This window comes from Pipistrellus kuhlii, unplaced genomic scaffold (genome assembly GCF_014108245.1).
Source record: "Pipistrellus kuhlii isolate mPipKuh1 unplaced genomic scaffold, mPipKuh1.p scaffold_m20_p_1, whole genome shotgun sequence".
NCBI lineage: Eukaryota > Metazoa > Chordata > Mammalia > Chiroptera > Vespertilionidae > Pipistrellus > Pipistrellus kuhlii.
Genome location: NW_023425404.1, coordinates 108,965,776 through 108,991,235, shown reverse-complemented (window position 1 = coordinate 108,991,235; position 25,460 = coordinate 108,965,776). Strand labels below are relative to the sequence as shown.

The following is a 25,460-nucleotide window of genomic DNA, read 5'->3' as shown; positions in this document are numbered from 1 at the left end:
GCAGCTTCTAAAAACTATTTAAATTAAATGAAACTCCTATTTATTAGAAATGTTAAACTTTAATGAAAATAGCATAGTAAGTTAATACTTTGCCTCGGACCTATACACAAGGAAATGATAAATAGAAAACACATTTTATAAAGCAAAGAGAGGTCAAATACCATCTCAAGAGAAAAGAAAAAAAATATGCCAAGTGATAAGCAGAACATGGGCTTTAGGATAAAAAGCAGGCTGTTGTAGCTTGAATTTTGACTAATTTAAATTTTGCAAAAGCTAAAGGAGAAGAATCAAATTCTCTTAATGAAAGCAAAGACTATGGAGGGAACCTGCTCATAAACTGAGGTGGGATATATCCTTCCCTCACTGTCTTGAGCTATAAGGATGTGAAGACTCCAAGCATTGCCATGAAATATGAAACCATAAACTAGTATTGTTATTTAGGTAAGGGATCAGGGAGCTAAGTAATGCTACAACATAATCACTGAACAAGCAGGTAGGTACAAAGAAAAACATTAGGAAAGAGTGGAGGAAGGATAGAGAAAAAGCAAATCTACAGTAGATATCAGGAGAAAAGTACTATCACCATATAGTTAGAAATGAAATAAACAGTTTTTCATTTTAAAATTGTATCACCACATAGCTTATTATTTAAGCGTGAAGTCAATTTAAAAATGTTTCAAGTTTATAAATACTAAGCAAGTTCATCACCACAAATCTTATGTAAATAAAACACAAGTATTAATAATTTAAAAAGTGAACGTTTGCAGGAAGGAAAAGAAACTGAAAGGGTAAGGATAAAATAACAGAAACAATGGTGACTAAAGAAAATGATAAAATGTATCATTGTAACAGTTGAAAACGTAATAGCTTTAAATGATATTTACTTAAAAATATTTTTTTTAAATATTAAACTATAATTCAAAACCTAAAAAGGGTGGTGGGTAAAGGTAGAAGAAAGTATAGGGGGATGAATGGTAATGAGAAAAAATAAGTAAATAAAAAGGGAGGGTTAAAAATGATAATTTAAAATACAATGAGTTCCTTCTATTCCAGTAAGTGATAAAGAAATTTAATATTAAAGATATAGCTGAAACCGGTTTCGCTCAGTAGATAGAGCATCAGTCTGCAAACTGAAAGGTCCCAGGTTCAATTCCGGTCAAGGGCATGTACATTGGTTGCAGGCACATCCCCAGTAGGGGGTGTGCAAGAGGCAGCTGGTCGATGTTTCTCTCCCATCGAGGTTCCTAGCTCTCTATCCTTCTCCCTTCCTCTCTGTGGAAAATCAATAAAATATATTAAACAAAAAAAATATATATGTCAAAATTTTTAAATGTCCATAAAAATATCTACACTAATAAAAGAGAAACATGCAAATTGACCATCACTCCACTACACCTACCAGACAATCAGAAATGATTATGCAAATTAACCCAACAAAGATGGCAGCAGCCATGGACTGGAGTGAGCAGAAGGCTTGAGTTGCCCCAGGCCTGCCATGGCCTCTGCTTAGGGTAACCCAGTCTTCCAGCCAGTCCTTGCCTCCATTCAGGGAGGGGCTGGGAGCCAGGGTCACAGGGGGCATGGCCAGACTGAAAACAGCCTTCAGCCTCTTACCCAGTTTGGCCACACTCCCATGGGGTGAGAGTCCCCACTGGAGGGCTTGGCCAGCCTTCAAACAGTCATCAGCTCCTCACCCAGGCTGGCCAGGCACCCCAGTGGGTATCCCCACCCTGAAGGGGGTGTGGCCAGTCTAAAAAATGGACCTCAGCCCCTTACTCAGGCTGGCCACACCCCCATAGAGTTAGAATTCCTCCTGGGTGTGGCCAGCCTGCAAACAGCCCTTAGCCCCTCACCCAGGCTGGCCATGCCCCCTTTCCAAGCCAGGACCCTCACCCCATGGGAGCATGGCCGGCCTGCAAACCACCACAGGCCTCTCACCCAGGATGCCCCATGCACCAAGGGAACTCCCACCCTGATCTAGGACACCCTTTAGGGCAAACCAGCCAGCCCAAACCTGTGCAGCAGCCCTCTATCTATACTAATAAAAAGGTAATATGCTAATTAGGCTGGGAGACCTTCCAGGAGACCTTCTAGAAGTTCTTTTGGACAAAGCCATGGTGGTGGGGCCGAGGTAGAGGCAGTTAGAGGCCAAGAGGGGAAGGCAGTTGTGGGTGATCAGGCCAGGATGGGACAGCAGTTGTGGATGATCAGGCTGGTTCGGGGGGGCAGCTATTGGGGGTGATCAGGCCGGTGGGGGGGACAGTTGGGGGTGAGCAGACCAGCAGAGGGGCTAAGCATGCCATCAGTGGGGGTCAGTTGAGGGTGATCAGGACAGCAGGGTGGCAATTCAGAACGAGCAGGCCAGTGAGAAGGGGAGGTGGGGGCAAGCAGGCTAGCAGGCAGAGTGTTTAGGAGCAGTCAGGCAGGCAGGCAGGTGAGAGGTTAGGAGCCAGCAGTTGCAGATTGGGAGAGGGATGCCCGACTGCCGGTTTAGGCCCAATCCCTGTAAACCAGCAGTAGGGCATGAATTTCATGCACTGGGCTACTAATCCTATATAATAAAGATGTAATATGCAAAATTTTGTTATGCAATGAAGTATAACAACTGACTGTATAACAACAGTATCACAGGTCAGCAAGAGGGTGGGGCAGCAAGCTACAACTGGGTGGCAGAGAGCTACAGGAGGGGGCAAGAAAGCAAGCTTTAGGGGGTGGGGGTTTGGGGGAGCCATAGGAGGGCAGGGCAGCGGGCAAAGAGCTACTGGCGGGTGGTAGCAAGCTACTGGTGCACAAATACGTGTGTAGGGCTACTAGTAGTATATATAAATCAAAGCTTCTAAGCCAGTGAGAAAAAGAACTAAGAAACTAACAACCAAAGATCTTAATAGACACCTAACTAAAGAAGATATACAGATGACAATATATGCAGATGGGGACAATAAAATCTACAGGAAGTAGATTAGTTTTTGCTGGAATAAAATTTTAAATTATACTTTTAAAAAATAACTAATAATACCCCTACCAAAAAATAAAAAGGCAATAAAGAGAAAAGTACACATAAATAACAAATTAGTGTTAGAATAAGAGGAAGAAACTCATTGACAATACTACAGGGATAGGGAGAGCTAACAGTTGATAAACCTTTTTTTGTGTGTGGTTGTTCATGCAAAATCTATTATATCTTGATGATTAAAAAAAATAATAAAATTTACCAAATTAAAATAGTTAATTAACATAGTGTAATTTTTCCTAAATCAAATGAAATTATTGATTTTACTATTTTTAATGTCTATGGCATAATATAGTTTCAATAAAATATACTCAGTATGTTCAAGACCCTGATCAAATGTCTGCATTCAGTAACAATAAAGTACAATTCTAAAAATAATATGTAAAAGATATTTTTTATTCCTACCTTCATCATCACTACTTTGATCATGCTGAGTTGTAGATTCTAAAGCAGGAACTCTCCCTGCATTTGTGCGCAACCAGGAAACGTGCCCAGCAACTGCTTCTGATGCCCAGCCACACGTGTCAAATTCAAATCCACAGGGCTCACACACTGAAGAGAGGAGAGAAAGATCCTGGTGGACTCTCACAGTCTATGAGAGTGGTTACTGCCATGGATGGTGTTACACTAGGGTTTACACACAAATTCATAACTAGAAATTTGGTTCAATAAATCTTAAACAATTCTATTTTTTCAAGTTCTTCAGTTCACTCAGATGGGCATCCCCCAAAATGAGAACCATTGCATTGCAATAAAAAATTAAAATTTTCTATCTTTCCTTGGACAAGTGCTTTGTTTTTGATTTTTTTAAATAGCATAATATCTGACCTTAGCTAATTTATGGAAATAATTCTATTTATATCATTAACTATTCATAAACACATTGAGATTTTAAAGAATCATTGCATATAAAATTCCAAAACGGTCTTTAGTGGAACTGTTTTACAAATTAATATTACTTTAAATTGATATATTTAATATATTTTACTTGTTGAATAAATCAATTTTCCAATAACATTCCAGCTAAAACTTGGGCATAAATGTCCACAAATACCAAATACCAAGTGAGTATCTTATATTCCTACCAGAGGCCCAGTGCACGAGATCATGCACGGGTAGGGTCCCTAGGCCAAGCCTGTGATTAGGCCATCTTCTTCCGATTAGCCAGTCCCCAGTCCCACCTGCCGCCACCCACTCTGGTTCCCAGTGGTTCCCCATTCACCATCCTGTGATCAGAGCCTGCAGGTGCGGGAGTTGGGTGAAGGGAGAGGGACCAGGTGGTGGTCAGTGGAACTCTTACCGACTGGTCGATTCATGCTTGACTAGGCATTTATTATATAGGATTAGGGATCTGAGTCTCATGAAAGGATCACACAACAAGATGAGTATGCCAATTTAACACTTACATCTTAATCCTGCATCTGTAGTGTCAAATCTGCAGAAAGTTGTATCAGGATGGCATAGTTCCTGCTTTGTGATGGTTGCTTCTTGACATGGTAAAGTTTCATCTGTTAAATTTAAAGAGTGAGATGCAGATGCAACTAGGGGGAGTTATTCATTTATTAAGACGCTAGAGGCCCTGTGCATGAAATCCATGCACTAAGAGGGTCCCTCAGCTTGGCCTGCGCCCTCTCACAGTCTGGGAACCCTCAGAGGATGTCTGACTGATGGCTTAGGTCTGATCTCCTTGAGGAGCGGGCCTAAACTGGCAGTTGGACATCCTTAGCACAGCCACAGAGGCAAGAGAAACTCCTGCCACTGCCACTGTGCTCACCAGCCATGAGCCCAGCTTCTGGCTGAGCAGTACTGCCCGTGTTGGAATGTGCTGACCACCAGAGGGCAACTCCTGTGTTGAGCATCTGCCCCTGGTAGTCAGTGCACATCATAACAACTGGTCATTCTGCCATTCAGTTGATTTGCATATTAGCCTTTTATTATATAGGATTAACACTTGTTCTACAAAGCATTTTCCACCCAAACCTTCTTTATGGCAGCATCATCCCTTAGGTGGACCCATTGCACTAAGAAAAGATATACAAACCAGGCTTAGGCTTCTAGGATTTAGTGACATCTCTGTTTTGAATGCTAAAACCAAATCTTTCATTCTCACCGAAGTAACCTGTCTGAACATAAAAACTAGCAGCCTATTATTAAAAGGATAACAGTACATACATCAGATGTAAAATGTATGGTGTCTTCTTTAACTGGAAGCAGGATCTGCCCTGCAACTATTTTCCCTGCAGCCCTTTCAAACAGTGCCTCCTTTCCTCCCACAGCCCTCCCAACACAGAACTTAAAACTGGATGGGTGTCCTTCCTGAACCACTAGCCACTTCCAGATAATTCTCACTCAGTTTCCTAAATAACCAGCCTTAATCTCTGGACGTCAAAGGGTTTCACTCTGTGTGCCAGCTTGTTGCAGTCATCTACAGACTAAGCACTACAGCTCGATCCTTGATGGCATTAGACTTGTTTCACTGTCATTCTTTGTCATTTCAATATTTGTCTTCACTTCTATTCTTCTTCATTTCTTGATTTCTTCTTATTGGTGATTGTGAAGGAAAACGCTGATGAAAAACAACCCCTGCCACCAATCCTCAGATGATTATCATTACTACCATAATAACATTTCCTGGACCTTAATTACCATGACCCACTCCATAGTCTTCAACCCCATTGTTCCAGTTCACTCCCTCTCATATCTCAACAGCAACAATGTTCTGACAGCACCAGGTCCTACCAGCTAATGGTTCTACAATCTTATCAATTCTTTTCATCATCTCTCATGTTCTCTCTTCCTTTCTTACAGATGTTAGACAGCCAGTCATCCTGGCTCTTCTCATGCTTCCCCACTCTCTCGGAGCAAAAACGGAAAAGTACAATTCTCCACAAAGTGCAAGTAATGGATAGTTTGCTTTTGGATTGTCCTGTAAGTACCTCACATTAAGCTGTGGTTTACTGAGGCACCCATTTCAAAGACATCCCCTGGAATAAACACATAGCCGCTGCTGCTTCCTCTTTCTTCTCCTCCTCTTTCTCCTCCTCCTCCTTCTCTCCGTCCTTCTCCTCCCCCTCCTCTCTCTCTCTCTCTCTCTCTCTCTCTCTCTCTCTCTCTCTCTCTCTCTCTCTCTCTCTCTCTCTCTCTCTTTCTCTCTCTCTCTCTCTCTCTCTTCCACTATGACCTAAATATATGTTCCCGGATGAGCTTCCAGTACCTATGGATAATGAACCTTGTTTTTCCAAACTTCCTTGATAGTTGTTGCTGAGGTGCATCTTGCAATCTTCAAAACCACCACCACAAGGGCTGGTCCAGTCACAACTCCAGGCAGGGAGATGTCTGAATGTCTGCAGGAGCTGCCACAAGTAGTAAGGGCCCAGGTGAGTGTCCCACACACTCCTAGTTGATAGCATCACTGTAGCTTGGCTCTACAAAAGCCAACCACCTACTCCATTTACATCTGTGCAGCAGAACTTGGTGAAGAGAGGCCCAAAATCATGATGATTAAAATTACATATCCATGACTACTCACTTCATTGCATCATGGCAATGCCATACTACATTTTTCTAATTCTTTCTTTTTCCTCTATTCTAGACACTATTCCCCCTCCTTAAATTTCCACCTCCTCTTCCATTTCAGTTAATCATTCTTCACTACACCTCATCATTCTCAGCTAATCATCTTGCTTCATATTTCATAGGAAAAATCAGAAGAAAACTATCAAGTGCCACCATCAATCTACCTACACAGCTGTCCACATAACTTTCTTCCGGTAATGTGGGTCAACTAGCCATGCTCCACTCTAAGCCCACTCCTTTCATTCATTCATAAAGTAAATGTATCTCTCCTTCCCAATCTAAGAAATCATTCCAGCAATTTCCTCTTCTCCTTTACATTAGCATGTCCTCTTAGAAATAGCTTCAGTACACTAAGTGACCAAAATTTCACCCATCCTAAGGAAACCTTCTTACCTTACAAGCCCCTCCAACTAACTTGTCTGAGTTTTTCATATTCTCACTGACTCCACCCCCTCATTTTTTCTTGAATCCATTCCAATAAGGTTTTTGTCAAAAATATTTTTATTGAGATAAGAGTCACATAACATTAAATTATTTTAACTATTTGTAAATATACAATTCAATAACTGTTAGTACATTTACAATGTTCTACAATCATCAAAACATTTTCATTATACAAAAAGAAAACACTGCCGAAGCCGGTTTGGCTCAGTGGTAGAGCGTTGGTCTGCGGACTGAAAGGTCCCAGGTTCGATTCCGGTCAGGGGCATGTATGTTGGTTGCGGGCACATCCCCGGTAGGGGGTGTGCAGGAGGCAGCTGGTCGATGTTTCTCTCTCATCGACGTTTCTAGCTCTCTCTCTCTCTCTCCCTTCCTCTCTGTAAAAAATCAATAAAATATATTAAAAAAAAAAAAAAAAAAAGAAAAAAGAAAACACCCATAATCATTAACAATCACTCCCCATTCTCTCCTTCCTCATCCCACAAACCTCTAGCAACCAGTAATATGCTTTCAATCTATATGGATTTGTCCAGTGCATTCCATATACTAGTAAATGGAATCATACAATATTGGCCTTTTGTGTTTGACTTCAACTTAGCATTTAATGTTTTAAAGGTTCGTTCTTATTGAAACATGTATCAGAACTTTATTCCTTCTTTTTTTACCCTACCACTTCGCTGGAACTGCATATGTAAAGGCTGATCTCTTTATTGCTAAGTCTAGTATTTAATTTTCCTTTCCCAATATACCTGATATATAGTAGTACTAGAGGCCCAGTGCACAAAATTCAGCCCAGCCTGCACCCTCTCCAATCTGGGACCCCTCAGGGAATGTCTGACTGCCAGTTTAGGCCCAATCCCTGTGGGATCTGACATCCCTCTCACAATCCAGGACTGCTGGTTCCCAACTGCTTGTCTGCCTGCCTTCCTTATTGTGCCTAATCACTTCTGCCTGCTAGCCTAATCACCCCCTAACCACTCCCCTGACAGCCTGATTATGCTTAACTACTCCCTTGCCAGCCTATTTGCCCCTAACTACCCTCCCCTGAAGGCCTGCCTCACCCCCCAACTTCCTTCCCCTGAAAGCTTGATCGCCACCAACTTCTCTCCCTTGCAGGCCTAATCCTTCCCAACTTCCCTACCTTCCTGGCCTGAATGCCTATAACTGCCCTCCCTTGCAGGCCTGGTCCTCCCAACTGCCCTCCCCTGCTGGCCATCTTATGGTGTCCATCTTGTGTCCACATGGGGGCAGCCATCTTGTATGTTGGAGTTATGGCCAATTTTTTATTAGACCATAGAATAGAGGCCTGATGCATGGGTGGGGGCCAGCTGGTTTGCCCTGAAGGGTGTTCCAGATCAGAGTAGGGTTCCCATGTAGCATGGGGTGGCCAGGTAGAGAGGCCTGTGGTGGTTTGTAGGCCGTCCAGGCCCCCTGGCAACCCAAGCAGAGGCCCTGGTATCTGGGATTTATCTTTTATAATTGAAACTTTGTAGCCTTGAGCAGAGGCCAAGGCAGGCCAAGGGTGCTGAAGCTTGGCTTCCTCCATCAAGCCTCCTGCTTTCTCCAGCTCTGTGGCTACTGCCATTTTTGTTGGGATTGATTTATCTTCTATAATTGAAACTTTGTAGCCTTGAGTGGAGTCCAGGGCTGGCCGGGGTGTGCAGAAAGCTTGGCAGAAATCCAAGCTTGGCAAAAACAATGGCATGGCAGAAATCCAAGCCTTCTGCTCACTCTGTGGCTGCAGCCATCTTGGTTGGATTAATTTGCATACTCACTCCTGATTGGCTGGTGTGTGTGGTTTGTGGGTATAGCAGAGGTGTGGTCGATTTGCATACTACTCTTTTATTAGATAGGATGCCCAGACCTTTTACTGGGTTCCAATATAAATGTCATCCTGATGACTTGGTTCCTTCAAAGACATCTGCTTTTTTCAAATTAAAATTCTTATTTTCTCTACCCAAACTTTCTCCTCCCACATTCTTTCCCATTATAGTTCATGATAACTCCACTCATAAATCAGGCAAGAAATGTGCAGTCATCTCTATCTCTCTTACTGTTTTAAAACCATCAATCAGCATATATTTGCTTTGTTTAGAAAACACATTAAGAATATGACTATATCCTAACACCTCCACTATTACTGTTGAAGGTACAGATTCTTTGTGGATTAAGATAATAACTTCTTATTTTGCCTCCTTGTTTCTGCCTTCCTCCCAATATCTAAGTCAGATCATGTGTCCTCTGCTCAAAACCTTTCCCTGGCTTTTAACCTTCATGAAGTAAATACAAAAGTCTTTACCATGATCATCCTCATATAAACCATGTTCATCCTCAGAAACTCTGCATTTATGGTACTTCTAGCATACACATTGCATCACTCAACAATTTGGCTTTTTTGCCCAGTAACTATAATCTCCATGTACCATGCCTGACTACTCTAAAACTTCATCTCACACTCACTTGTAGCACTTCTTATCTTGGTTTTCTGGTTTGTTATTCCCCAGAGCACATATCACCATTTGACATAAAGTATATTTTTGTTTATTTGCTTAATGTCTTTCTCCCTCTGACTAAAATTTAAGTTCCATGGGTGCAGAAATTACTGTTTATTTGTTATTTTTGCTGCTGTCTCCTCAATGTCTAAAAAACTTACTTGGCTCAATATATGTGCTCATTATATACTTAATTAGTGAATGAATGAAAACATTTGACAAAAATTTAAATGTCATATACTCTATGTAAAATATTTGCATTTTTATTTGAAATAAAATTGAAGCAATTGGTTATAAAAATGATTTGCGAATAGCATCCATAATCTGGTTTTTCATGATGAAAGCTTGCAAATGATTAATGTTCTAAGCTTCCTGAATGGAAGAGCCACTAAAATTAAAACTGAATATGCAATTAAGGGAATGTGGGCAATAAATGAAGCTAACATGGCACAATAACAATTACCATGAAACCAAACCATAATTTCTATAGTTTCGTATAAGAGCTACAAATCTTCTCCCCCTTAAAGTTCCATAATTAACCAAAACCGGTTTGGCTCAGCAGTAGAGCGTCGGTCTGCGGACTGAAAGGTCCCAGGTTCGATTCCGGTCCAGGGTATGTACATTAGTTGCGGGCACATCCCTGGTAGGGGGTGTGCAAGAGGCAGCTGGTTGATGTTTCTCTCTCATCAACGTTTCTAGCTCTCTATTTCTCTCCCTTCCTCTCTGTAAGAAAAATCAATAAAATATATATTTTTAAAAAGTTCCATAATTAAATATTGGCTACAGTTTAAATACGGTTGTGTATTATCTCTAGTTTTTCACTATTTATACAAGATAAAAACAACAACAGAACTGTAAACAAAAATAGCAAAACAGGCAAGTATAAATTGCAAGAATTAAAAATCTAGCTTATACCTATTGATATTAAATATATTTCATCAATGCCAACCACTTTTGTTACCTTTGGCTCCAAAACTAGAATTTATAACCATAAAAACAATGGCATGGCAGTATAAGTTGTCATTCACTTAATATCGTGGACATCATTTTTTATTTAGTGCATTTATCCAGAACTCAGAACTATTTAAAATGTCAATTATTTGTATTTATGGTAATATTCATTTTATCTCCCTCCTCACACTTTGTCTCTCTCATTCTAACATGCACCACAATCTAGTTCTAGAAAATGTTGTGTGTGTTTTTAATTCTCCGTTAATGATACATGACCAGTAGGATGAAGCTTTGCCAAACATTTTAAGGTCTCTATACCAATGAGGCCACATGTCTAGAGCCTGTCATCCTTCAAATCTAATCTTGTACAAGCAGGTTATGTAAAACTCGCCAGACTTGGCTGGTAGAGAAGGAATTCTCAAGGTCACTACAATAGAAGTTATCATCGACATTCATTTTTGACTCCAGGGGCTTTAGGCAATCAATTTTCTTAAATTAGAAATTAGTAATGGGTTTCAGTGAACAGTTATTAGATCTTAAAGGGTAGCTAGAAGTTAATAAGATGAAAAAGGTACTTAGATTCTTAGTTATTTAACTGTACATATGCGTCATTCAGATTCTCATTAAGAGATGATTTGTATTCTTGAGGTATTTATATATTTGGCAAAGGCAAAGTCCCAGCAGACCAATCTAAAAATATTCACAGAATATTCAAATATTCTGAGTATGGGCCACAGCATTCAATCTTTATAAAAATTATAATAAGTCTTTATTCACGGGTTAAGTTATTAAAGAAGCAGTGATTAAGCACTTTCTTACTTAGTCACAGTCACAAACCTTGATTTCTTTTTTCTTCCATACTTGCTACATGGGCAAAGTTTACAGAGATCCTCCTATTCAATAAATGTACAGTGAATGTTTATGTGTTGAGAAAACCAGTAATTTACAATGATGCTCTTTGAAGGTGTGAAAATAGTCTAAAATATTCCTTTAATATTATAAAAAGAATTGTTTTATTGTACACCTTGCAAAATGTTCAGAAACCATTAGAATACTTATATATGACATTTTTATGAAGAAAGTCATTGACATTTCAATAGTAAAAAGTACATAAATAGAATAATAGTTATTTTTTCCCTCTAAAGGTAATACTAAAGCTAATATATATAATACAATCTCACCATCAGAATTTTTCCAACTTTAAAAGACGTGGGGAGGAGGTAGGAATAAGAAGGAGAGGGTCAAAGGGGTGAAAATGGGAGGACATCTGTAAAACTTTCAACAATAAAGATAAATTTTAAAATTAAAAAGTTACTTTTAAAAATTCCTTTTAATTTACATATGGTAATATTTACTTTTTGGTATTCTATGAATTTTACCAAACAGAGAGCCTGTATCTGCAGATTCATTAAATTCCACTTATTCAGTCAGGTCTTCTTTGATGTCATTTACCAATGTTTTGGAGTTTTCAAAAAACTGATCCAGCATAAATTTTGTTAGAGTTATATGTAAAACTTTTCTTTGATTGTATTATAAATAGCACCATTTTTTCTAACAGAGTTCTAATTATTCATTGCCATAGAATAGAAATATAATATTGATTTTATACTGACTTTACATCCTACTACTAGTACCAGAATCTTTTTGAAATATAAATGTTATAATATATTGTTATAAACAACTGTGCTATTTGCAGATATGAATAGATTTATTCCTTCTGCTCCACTTGCATGCTTTACTTATGTGTCTTGCCTTATTGCATTGGCTATGACTTCCTGTTGAAAAGAAGTGTTAAGAATGGACATCATTGCTTGGTTCTCAGTTTTAGGGGTAAAGCATTCATCCCTTCATCATTATGTCTGATGTTAGCTGTTGAGTTTTGTACATGTCCTTTATTCCATTAAAGATGTTCATACTTTCCTGAGGTTTTTAATCATGACAGTATGTTGAAAGCTGTCAAATACTTTTATGAATCTATTGAGATCATCATGTGCTTATTTTCTTTAGACTATCAACATGGTGAATTACAGTGATTGCTTTATAAACATTGAACTAGCCTTGTGTTTTCCAATGATTATGGTGTGTTATCTTTTTTATATATTACTGGATTCTATTTGCTATAATATATAAAAGTTGTGAAAAGTTGGTGTTTAGTATTCTTATAATACCTTTGTCTACTTTGGGATTATGGTAAAGCCACTCTTACAGAATATGATGGCAAGTGTTCAGTTCTATTTTCTGTAATAGAAAGTATAAAACTGGTGTTATTTCTCCCCTCAATATTCAATACAATTTTCCTCTAGAACCATGTGGTCCTGGAGTTCTCTTTAACAGAATATTTTCACTATGAGTTCTATTTATTTAATAAATATAAAATTATTCAGATTATCAATTTCTTCTTCAGTGACTTTGGTTGCTTGTGACTTTCAAAGAATTTGTCCATTTCATATAAATTGTTGAATTTATGTTCAGAGAGTTATTTGTTGTATTCCTTCATTATTATTCTTCTTAATATCTGTAGAATCTTTCATGTCAGCCCTGTTTCATTCCTGAAATTGTTAATATGTGTCTACTCTCTTTTTTCCTTGAACAGGCTAGAATTTTGCCAATTTTATTTACCCTTTCAAAGAACCAACTTTTCGTTTTAATGATTTTTTTCTACTATTTCCCATCTTTAATTCCATTATTAAGTGACTTAGCTTTAACATGTTTTTGTTTTTTTTCTACTTTATTTATATGGATAGTTAAATTACTGCTTTGAGATCTTTCTTCTTTCCTAATAAAAGTTTATACCTATTAATTTCCCTCTACACTGCATTTGCTGAATTACACAAATTTTAGTATTATATTTTCATTTTAATTCACTTCAAAATACTTGGCTATTTTGAAGTATGTTTTATTTAAATGTGTATAATTTAGTTTCCAAATAATTGTGGATTTCTCAGATTTATAATTTAATTTCATTTTGGTCAGAGGATATATTTTATATGGTTTCAATTGTTTTAAAATTCTTAAGTTTTATATTGTGGCCCCACTATTACATGACCAATCCAAATCAGAGCCTGAAAATTTCAATAATACTAATCCTGTCTTTATTTAAATACTAATAATACTAACCCTGTCAATAATTTAAAAGTTTGTTCATTGATATTGATTATTTTCATTAATTTTTATTTTTAATATGTTGTATTAACATATTATTTATCATTATTAGTAGACATCTTAGTTTACTTGGGCTGCCACAACAAAGTTCCATATACTGGATGGTTTGAGCACATGATTTAAACAACAGATATTTATTTTCTCACAGTGCTGGAGGATGGAAGTCTGTGAAAATTCTCTAGCCAATGACATGGTCAAAAACATGGACTTTTCCCATTTCTTACTTTTTCCTGTGAAATGTACAGAGCTTCAACAGTCATTTGGTGACCTTCAAATGGCATGCATCAGGCAAATACCAGGGAAATCCCTTGTTCCCTGACTTTAATAATTAGTACTAAACAATATATAATGTGGTATATTGAAGAAACTATACCATAACTACCTATTCTCCTCGATTTTCTTAAGTCACCTAGGAGAAAATTTCTGTTTTCTTGCATCCAAATACATTAACTCTAACTTCCACTGGAGTAGGATTTTCTGATGGAGATATACAGAACATGTTGCATTGACTTTGCCTAAAGTTTCTGATGCTCCCCTATCCTGACCATAATCACCAGGACTACATGAGAAAGAAACATCTAATTCGAGATAGCTAACTCTGACCCAGAGCAGTCATTGTCAAGTATATAATAATAATCAACATAAGAATAGAATCCCAAATACCAGTTCTAATCTTAAACCTGAGATTGGCTAGCTTCACAAAAAATGTCCTGAGAACATTATTTAAAATACAGTCCCCATCCTCAGTGATTCCCTTCTAGCAGGTCTGTAGTGAAGCCCATGTGATTCTGAAGATTACCTAAATTTAGTCTATCATGATAGTGCCTGAACTTGACTGGAGAGCCTCATTTGGAAATTTAATGTTATGTAATTTTACCATCGCTCACATTCCTGCCATTTATAAAGTGCTATTCTATCCAAATGCCAATTCTATCCCATCATTCTTTATCCTGTTTCTCCATTATTAATACTCCTAGCACTGTTTTCCCCTCACCGCTCACTCTGAGAAACAAAATACCAAGCTTTCTGCACCCTCAGTTCTAAAGAACACATGATGTGACCTTACCTAAATACTAGCTTTTTCCATAAGATCATTTCAATTGTATATTTCCCAAGGGCTGACATTCTTTTCCAATGCCCCATAAAACACAAGGCCCAAAATTAATTTTGCCATTTCTCTAAATCCCCATTATTGCTCCTACACACTGATTTATTCTTCCATGTATAAAAACGTCTTGGCTCATGACACTCAATTTATTGACCTGTGTTATCCATACTCATCCATTCTGCTTTCCATATTCATTGAAGACTTCAGTCTTGGATTTTTTTTAAGTTCTCTTCTTTAGCCCCAAATATTATAATTTTGTATCAATTTAATATCCATGTGAAAGGTCTAGCCAATATTTAGCTTTAAAACTCATACCTCAACTTTTGTGAATTTTATTTTTCACACCATCTCAAAAACAACATGGTAACATTATCTAAAACTATTATTATAGAAATTATAGGCTGAAATATTTTTCTATTTGACTACAACCTTTCCTTTAATGGCCAATTTTCTTATGGTCTTACTTCCACTGCTATTGCTTTTTCTTCTATAATAATTCTATAGAGTTCTGAGTGTTTACTAAAAGACTTGGCATTTGTCCTTTGTAATTTATTGTGGTTCATTTACATTAGCCTGTGACCCAGTATATGTATCTTGGGTAATTAGGGAAATAGCTTTGGTTCTTAGAGCCAAATGTGGGGAGAAAATTCATGTTTGAAACAATAGTAGAGTCCTGTTACAGGTGATCTCAATCCCAAAACACAACCCCAGCATGCTCCTGTGTAAATTTGTAATGCAAATAATTTCAATTACAGCAGCTCATTCCTAAATTCCTAACAGTTCAGAAAGTCCAACCAATAGCTGATTTTATTGCCTTATTTTTTATTTTTAAAAAAATATTTTTATTGAGAGGAAGGGAGAGGGATAGAGATCAATGAGAGAGAAACATCGACCAGCTGCCTCATGCATACCCCCCACCTTTGATGTGCCTGCAACCAATGTACATGCCCTTAACCAGAATCAAACCTGGGACCCTTCAGTCTGCAGACTGACTCTCCATCCACTGAGCCAAACTGGTTTTGGCTACTGCTTTATTTACCTTTGAGAGTGATTAGCTAGAATGGCCAATGATTAAGACTTGTTAGGGATCACTTTGGTGGACTCCAATTTCTGTGGAAACTATGAAGCTGAGATATATCAAGACACTGATTAAGTGATCAAGGTCTGAAGCCAGAGTGTCATTAAAAATTAAACATAATCTGGCTGTGCTCTAGACCCAGGAATACCATGCTAGGTAACAGAGGAAGGCATACTAGGGAAGATTTAAATAGCAGAGTAGTAACTAGAGTTTGCTCTGTCTGAAGTTAACCATGTGTTCTATACTGATATATTGCATTCTTTCTGATAAGGCTAAAAATGTTATCTCCATTTGGTGACAAGGCATTGAAGTTTATACTTCAATTATTTACTTCTAGAAATGAGTGAATTATATTCTGTCCCCTTGAAGTTCTCCATTTCAATTTATCTATATCCAATTTATCATATAGTGATTTCTTAGCTAAGATATGCTGAGCACAAATAATGCAAAGATGAAAGAGACCTTTATGTGTTCCAATGTCATCAACTCCTATCTTCTTCTGGATACTATGTATTTGTAGGCCCTTATCCTACAAATAGGAGTGCTGTTTAAAATCCAAGCACAATACAGACACCATTTATCAAGATGCCTTCATTTCTCTCAAGTAGACCAATCCATCTCGTCTGTTCTTGAAATATTTACTATAATTACCATATCATTACACCAAATTGAAACCTGGAATCCTCTCTAAAAAGTAACTTTATTCTGATAAATCATACGTATTACAATAAAATAAAATTTAGGGCCAAAACCGGTTTGGCTCAATGGATAGAGCATTGGCTTGGGGACTGAAAGGTCCCGGGTTCAATTCCGGTCAAGGGCATGTACCTTGGTTGAGGGCATATCCCCAGCAGGGGTTATGCAAGAGGCAGCTGATCGATGACTCCCTCATCGATGTTTCTAACTCTCTCTCTCCCTTCCTCTCTATACATAATCAATAAAATATATATTTTAAAAAAATAAAATAAAATTTAGGAAGGAAAAAATTCTGTCAACTATCTCGTGTGTGTGTGTGTGTGTGTGTGTGTGTGTGTGTGTGTATAATTATATAATATAATTATTGCTTATTCTTAAACTACATTCATTTTACCTAACCAAATTAAAATTTAACATTGATATTTTCTATTGATAACAATGTGAATGGGGGATTGAATATTATTTAATTAATATAATTAAGGGACCAATATGGATCATTTTTAGATCTGATATATGTGGATTATCAATGTAGCTATCTCAGTTTAACTAGGAAATAAATTATAAGTAATATCTCCATTTATATCTCTCAATGTAATGATCACATCAACTCTGCAAGAACTCAATTTTAAGTCTGTGGAGGACAGTTTTCTCTCATTTTGCTAGAAAGCAGAGTTCTCTTGGTAAGATTTAACTAGCCAATGTAAACACTGCTATGAGATTTCAAATCTGAAACTAACTTATCCCCTTCAACTCTTTACAGCAACAGAGTCAGTGAAGAATAGCCTATATTCACTCCTGGCATAGACCTAGTCATTGTTAGACAATTTATTATTCAGTGGAAAACAGGACACTCTAAAACATCAGGAAAAAATAAAACTCAGATCAAAGTCATTACAAAGTTTGTATTGCAGTGAATTTATTCTACAGAATGAGGATCAAAATAATAAAAAGTTCTTACCATTTGCAGGCAAGCAGCCTGAACTGAAAGATATATCATCAATAGCTATGACTTCATCCTGTTCATGAGTTGAAATCACTTGACCTTGAAAAACAACCTACATGAAATAAAAGGATTTGCAAAACTTAAAGAAAACAACCTGCCCAAAAATACAAAAGAAATAAACAAAAATACAAAGCAAAGAACATCTCTCTCTCACAATCTTCAGGCAGAGAGCCTACAAATAAGAAACATCACTTCCTAGAAGCACTTGGGTGACCATGCCAGTTCCAAGTGGAAAGGGATCCAAGTGTAAATGCTAAAGGACTGGGAAAAGTAGTCATTTCTGTGTCTCACATGTCTAGCATAGGTTAGGTAACATGTTTGTGAAATGATACAACATTCACTTGGCTTCTGCCCTATAATCATTCTCTGTGTTTGGTTCCCATGTGTTCATACTACTTAGTATTTATCAGTTTTTATATCCATGCTCTATCTTGAACTCTGATGCTTGGCATTTCACAACTTTACCCCATTTTCACCTCTGTTTTCTGAATTTTGCTCACAGTCTTGCCTCAGATGTCCTCCACATTTTCTGCCATGATCTAAACATAGCTTGAGACATTGACCAGAAATGGTTGTTCAGTGACTTATTGTTACAATCACTGAACATTATATTGTGATGTGCAGCTAGTACAAGTCTGCACTAAAAGAAAATATATAAGTATAATTAATTTAAAAAACTTAGAAAGAAAAAAACAAAACAAAAACAAAATCTACTCTCCAGTCTCCTAGTTACTTAAAAAAAAAAAAAAGTAAATAAGTGTGTTGGTAAAGAGTATTATCCCACCCTTAGTAAAAATACCATTGACAATTTGAGCTTAATTCACGGATACATTAAATTAGTGTTTATTGTTAGGCCTTGTTTATAATATAAACATTTTATTATTTTAAAGAGTCGGCACTGCTTTTGAGCTTAACAACAGGACTGCATGCAGTCAACCCCAGCAGATCATTTTGCTGTGCTGCATTCTCCTCTGTGCCTGTACAACATGGCACACTGATACATTTTGATCAAATCAGACACTATCTGCCAGACTGTTAGAAATATTAAGAGAAATATCCATAACCTATTGAGCAACTTGTCAATAAGTAGCCCTTAAAAAAAATAATATTTTCTTCACATAAAACAGAATAACCCTTTGACTACTTAAAAACAGGATAAATCTATCAAAGATTGTTATGTAGGGATGGTTTTATATGAGGGCAGTGGAGAAGAGTGGTAAAATGTATATTTGGAACCAGACTACTTGGGTTCAAGTACCCGCTACACCACTGAATAGCAACATGACCTTGGAGAAGTTATTCAAGATGTCTGTGCCTTGGTTTTTTTCTTTGTAAAAGGGTATTGACAAAAATGATGCTATTACCTAGATGATAAAGCATTTACAAGGATATATGTATAGAATCACTTGATACATAGTATTTAAATACTTAATTAATTTAACATAGATTAATTAAAATATTTAAGCTACTATAAGAATACTGTTTACGAGAAAAAGAATTTATTCTCTACAGATTAATATTTAATTCTTCTTGAAAACCTTTTCATATAGATATATTCCCTAGTCATTGCTGAGCTAAGCTTACACACACCTATAGTAGCATATGAAAAGAGATAAGTAGAAATAGGTGTTAACTAATCATCAGGCTCTTCTTTTTTCTCCACACCCTTTCCCCAAACCCATTCATCCTCAGGATTTCAATTGTCACCCAGGTTGATGAAACACAAATTTACATCACAAATGTCAGCTTCTCTCCTGGACTCTCAGGCCACATCTCCACAGCCTGGTATGCATTTTCACTCAGATAGTGTTAGTCTGTTCTAATTCATAATGTTCTTTCCCCTTGAACTGGACCTGTCACCTGACCTTCATTGTCTGACAATGGTACTGATATCATTGTAATTAGCTACTTATTAATAACTAAAGGCTCGGTGCATGAAATTCATGCGGAGGCGGGGGGGAGGGGGGAGAAAGGGGGAGGTATCCCTCAGCCCAGCCTGCACCCTCTCCAATCTGTGACCTTTCGAGGGATGTTGACTGCCCTCTCACAATCCAGAACTGCTGGCTACCAACTGCTCACCTGCCTGCCTTCCTGATTGCCCCTAACCACTTCTGCCTACCAACTTGATCACCCCCTTCCCACTCCCCTACCAGCCTGATTGATACCTAACTGCTCCCTTGCCAGCCTGTTTGCCCCTAACTTCCCTCCCCTGCAGGCCTGGTCATTCCTAACTACCCTCCCCTGCATGCCTGGTCCCTCCCAACAGCTCTCCCCTGCAGGCCTGGGTGCCTCCCAACTGCCCTTCCCTGCAGGCCTGGTCACCCCTAACTGCCCTCCCTTGCAGGCCTGGTGCTTCCCAACTGCCCTCTCCTGCTGGCCATCTTGTTATGGCCCTCTTGTGTCCACATAGGGGCAAGATCTTTGACCACATGGGAGCAGCCATCTTGTGTGTTGGAGTGATGGTCAATCTGCATATTACTCTTTTATTAGATAAGACAGAGGCCTGTCCAGATGGTTTGCCTGAAGGGTGTCCCGGATCAGGGTAGTGGTTCCCTTGCGTCATGGGGTGACCTGGCTGAGGGGCCTGTGGTGGTTTGCAGGCCAGCCATGTCCCCTGGTGACCAAGTGGAGGCCCTGGTATCTGGAGTTTATTCACCTTCTACAATTGAAACTTTGCAGTCTGGAGCAGAGCCAAGCCTTCTGTTTGCTCTGAGACCACAGCTATTTCTGTTGGAACTTATGTATCTTCTATAATTGAAACTTTATAGCCTTAAACAGAGGCCTGGGCTGGCCAGGGTGTGTGGAAAGCTTGCTTTCCTCCATTGCCTGGGAAAACCCTAGCCTTCTGCTCTTTCCAGCTCCCTGGCTGCCACCATTTCTGTTTGGATGTATCTTCTATCATTGAAACTTTGTAGCCTTGAATGGAGGCCTAGGCCAGCAAGGGCATGCAGAAAGCTTGGCTTCCTCCATTGCCAGGGAAACCCAAGCCTCCTGCTCTCTGTGGCTATAGCCATCTTGGTTGTGTTTATTTGCTTATTAGTTCCTGATTGGCTAGTGGGTGTGGCTTGTGGGTGTAGTGAAGTGATGGCTAATTTGCATATTACTCTTTTATTAGATAGGATAGGAAAGAAAAAAGGGAAAGCCAGAAATTATAGCATGTAATTTGGGAAGCTTCACCAGGAAGCTGCAACTTTGCACTCCCCAGGGAACATAAATTCATGCCCAGTAAATCTGGGGTGACATAGGGAAGGTACTTGCTTGTCAATCACACCTGATGACAGAGATGGTTGGCAAAAATGAGTGTGGCCTTTGCAAGCCCATGGAAGTTTGGGAATGAATAATCCTCCTTAACAAAGGAATTCTCTTTCTTGTTGTTTTTGGCTGATGACTTATCACTCCTTGGGCTCTTTTGCTTCTGCTTCCTTGCATTCACCAGTATAACCTAGAGTCAGGCAGATTCTGCATGCAAAGTACTAATGATCTGCAGCAGGAAACACAAGCTAAGCTACCTTGATGCTGGATTAGACATGGCTCCCACATGTAAAGGAAATTCTGGACACTGGCTCTGATTTGAGCTCTACTGAAACCCCAGTTGAGCTCTATTTCTTTTATGACTATACTAAGGAAAATGGGACTTCAGAAACCTGAGGTGTATCCCATATAAGTAAAACTTTCTACAATATTCATCCTCTTGTGGTGGCTTCCAGAAATGCTTATTCCAAGAATCCCACTTCTACTAGCAACTGGGGGAAATGAACCTCTCTCTTATCCTCTAACAGTACCCAAAGATGCTCAAAATCTCAAATTGACCTTTGGAACTACTTTCTCCTTCAGTCTCATGTCCAATCAATCAAGACCTACAAAGCTCTCTCTTCTTTCCATGCCTATTTCTAATCCTCAATCTTCACATATGATCTAATAAAGTAAATTAAATCTAAATTACCTTCTTATCTTCAATCCTCTCCTCATCAGAGTTTGTATTACATATAACATATTTATTGATTTAACTAAATTATTGTTAAACTTGTATAACTGAAGAAAAGTTAGTCTGAAAATTGGTTGTCATATGAGCCCACTGATGCAACAAGAGGAAATGTTTTTCTATTTCTCTAAGTGTAGGGGAATTTACTAACAAATCTTCATAGCCACAAAACACAAGATCCATCAGGCATAACTAGATCATCTAGTTATATATATATTCCAACAAAAAGATTTTCCAGGGATTTTGATTGAGATCCCAAAAAGAGGGATGGGTTGAAACATATAAGAAAGTGGAATCCCAAGATGATTTTTAAAAGCCAGGTCCTGTGATCAGAGGCTGTGTTGGGGTATAGTTGTTGTATTTCTTTAAAAAGTGGTGTTTAATGTTCCTTGTTTTCTTCAAAACTTGGCCAAAGGATATTTTCCCAAACATCCTCCTCATTTCAGCTATGTTAGGGGGAATAATCAAAGTTAAAAAGTGACAAAATCAAAGCAAATCACAACCAAGATAATGGAGTTTGGAGTTGGCAGCATCACAAGTCAAGTTTAGCCTGCTCTGATCCAATAGGAAACATGAGACAAATTCCTTTCAGCCCTAACATTTTAGGAGAAGATGGCCTTTGAAGAGAGTGAAGGGGTCAGCATTTGAGCTACTTGATTTAAATCTTAGATAAACTTTGATAAGCCCTAGCTGGTTTGACTCAGTGGATAGAGTGTGGGCCTGCAGACTGAAGGGTCCAGGATTTGATTCTGGTCAAGGGCATGTGCCTGGTTGCAGGCTTGATCTCTAGTAGGGGACATGCAGGAGGCAGTTAATCAATGATTATCTCTCATCATTGATGTTTCTATCTTGTTCTCCCTCTCCCTTTATCTCTGAAATCTATAAAAATATATTTAAAAACATACACAGAACTTTGACAACAGGTGAATGGATGTGAACCTATCTTAGATTGTATAAGTAACTTCATGAACAAAAACTCTTTATTATTTATTATATTAGAGTTTCTTAATTATTAGTATACATTCAATATCACTTCTTAAGTAAACAGGAAATCCTGTTCCCATCATGTGTTCAGATAGTAACTATTTTTGAACTGAAAGGTAAAATGACTTAGATTATAATTTTGAAAATTTTGAGAGTAGAATTTTTAACAATTCATTAAGATAGCAATTCATATTCAGTTGTATGGATAACTTATTTTTTGCCTATTTTCATAAAATCTACTGTTTCAAAATAGGAGGCTGCTGAAAATTCTCTAGCATTTCTAAATGGAATATCAAAGAAATGAGAAATAAATAATAGCATATTAAAAATGCTTCCAGCCATGGCTGATTTTGCTCAGTGTTTAGAGTCTCAGCCAGTACACTGAAGGGTCATGGGTTTGGTTCATATACCTTGGTTGCAGGTTCAATCTCTGGACCTGGTTGGGCTCGAGCAGGAGGCAACCAATCAATGTGCCTCTCTCATGTTTATGTTTTTCTCTTTCTTTCTCTCCTTTCTCTCTCCCCCCATCCCTCCCTCCCACTCTCTCTAAAAATCAATGGGAAAAATATCCTCAATCCTCAGGTGAGAATTAACAAAAAAATGCTTCCATATCTTTTTATTAGTAAAATTTAGGTTCTGACTGCTCATTTAGCTTAAGAATTCAAACATTCAACTTGAAAACCATTGTCAGTGATATATTTAGCAACATAGTATTCATTCCTTTCTACCCATAAGACCAATATATGGGATCTTTAAAAAAAAAAAAAAAAAAAAGAGGGTAGGGGGTAATAAAGGAAGGTTTCACTTAAATTGGGAACTAAATTTCTCCTTTAAGTTATGACTGTTTTATTCTTTGAACATTTTAGGACTGTAGTATAATTATTTGCTTATGTCTGCAATTCTGAAAAAATGTGATTGTGTTTAACCTGCACCATACAATGAATAATAAAACCAACACTGCAGACAAAAGAATATCAAATGAGTTTCATGCAATAGATCTGACCAAATCTGGGGTTGAATGTTTTGGGTTTTTTTTTTTTTTCTATTTTATAAATCCTCATGCTGCTTTAACATGACAAAAATTACCATGATTCAGTGACTACATGATTGAGATCTGAAATCAAACTAATCAGCTTGGAGTTAGTCCACTGTCTAAAGCTCTTAATCCTCATTGAATAATGGGGCAAATTATAGTTTTATTGCAGAGGACTGCTGAGAAGGGTCAGTGAGATAATATACACAAAGGGATAAATGTAGACCTTACACATAGTAAGTGCTTAATAAATTGGTGGTTGTTACTATTCCTTAAACATCTTCATGACTTACTGGAATTCGGCCATTTTTGTTGACTAAATGCATAAACATCACTCTTTGTTTATGTAGCAGTATTTTCTCAAAAATTAGCATGCTTCCACTTTCTTAAGGGATGGACCCAGGACTTCACAAATGAAAGTGAAAGCCCTCACAGTCCAGAGGGTTTCTCAGAAACTAATGCTGAGCCAAGGTCCACGTGGGTCGAAAATCTCCTATTTACATATTTCTAAAGGAAGCACGGAGGGCTTTAAAATGACCAGAAGGCAGCATGGAGGGGAAATTGTGAAAAACAGAATAATTCTCAGAGGCTTGTAAAATGATGAGGCAGCAGACACTGTCTGGAGACACTGATTACAAATGCCCTCCAATAAGCCTCTCACTATAGCTTTTCAGGAATGAGCTACTGGCTGGTGACAGGCAGTATTACAAGCACAGCACATCTCTGCGGCCCAGCCAAACAGCAGCAAATGAACACCTGCTCACTTGCTGACAGGAGAGAACTAAGGCATACCTGCAAGCTGAAAGACTGATGTAGCCAAAGGTCCCAACAGAGTCATATCATTTCCTAATTTTTACAAAGCCTGTAAGGTAGGAGCACTGATTCTATATCAGCAATAAAGTATTTGGGGAAACAGATTAATACACTGCACATGCATCTGCTTTGGATGAAGCTACTGCTGCATTTTAAAGCACTCAAATGTATAACCCTGCTACCTCAGCTACAGCTGAACTGCATTGGAGATGATAAACTTGGGAATTTTAAGTTTTATATTTAGCTACTCCACATATTTAATCATCAACCCACACAATGTGCCATTTGGGATAAGACAGCTGAGAAAAACAGGAGGCTATTTTATTTTTTAAAATATATTTTATTGATTTTTTTACAGAAAGGAAGGGAGAGGGATAAAAAGTTAGAAACATTGATGAGAAAGAAACATCAATCAGCTGTCTCCTGCACACCTCCCACTGGGGATGTGCCTGCAACCAAGGTCCATGACCTCGACCAGAATCGAGCCTGGAACCCCTCAGTCCACAGGCCGATGCTCTATCCACTGAGCCAAACCGGTTTCGGCAGGAGGCTATTTTAAAAGGTCTAACCTACAAAACAAACAGGTTTCAGCCCTGCCCAACATCTGAATGAGTTGCTCTGCCAGTAAAAAGCATGACCTAAGGAGAGAGAGTTTGACATAAGAAGATAGTTCAAGACTTTCTTACATCCACTCTGTTTGAAAGATGGAAAAGATGTATAAACACTGATAACGTTTATATATAAACAAGATTCCCATGTCAGTCATTAAAGCTTATACAAGTTTGCAGACAGAAGGACTTCAGTGGGTTCATCCTGCAGCATCTAGTCAATGTGACTCAATCCCCTCAAAAGCACTCTAGGCTCTGTATTATTGCTTTTGTTGTCATTGAGAAAGACAAAGAGACATAAGGGAGTAGGAAGAGAAGTGTAAGATATAAATTAGAAATCTCTAGCACCTCAATATTCACAACAAATTAAATTGTGTGGATTCTCTTTCCACACACCAAATCCAGGAACACACTGCGTCTCATCCCCATGCCTGTCAAAAATTTTCTCTTTGATGACAATATACCAGTAAGAGGTTAATATCCAATATATGTAAGGAACTCATAAAACTCAATAGAAAATAAA

General features: G+C 38.1%; 1 protein-coding gene across 1 annotated transcript in view; it reads right to left on the bottom strand.

Annotated features, from left to right (window-relative positions):
* Nucleotides 1-25,460, bottom strand: part of MALRD1 (MAM and LDL receptor class A domain containing 1) — a 578,615-nt gene that overhangs the window by 509,774 nt on the left and 43,381 nt on the right. The window contains exons 5-7 of the mRNA XM_036459535.2: nucleotides 17,473-17,569; nucleotides 4,417-4,518; nucleotides 3,416-3,562 (exon numbers count right to left, since the gene is read on the bottom strand). Of these exons, the coding sequence (XP_036315428.1) occupies nucleotides 3,416-3,562; nucleotides 4,417-4,518; nucleotides 17,473-17,569 (346 nt within the window). The remainder of the gene's footprint in view (nucleotides 1-3,415; nucleotides 3,563-4,416; nucleotides 4,519-17,472; nucleotides 17,570-25,460) is intronic.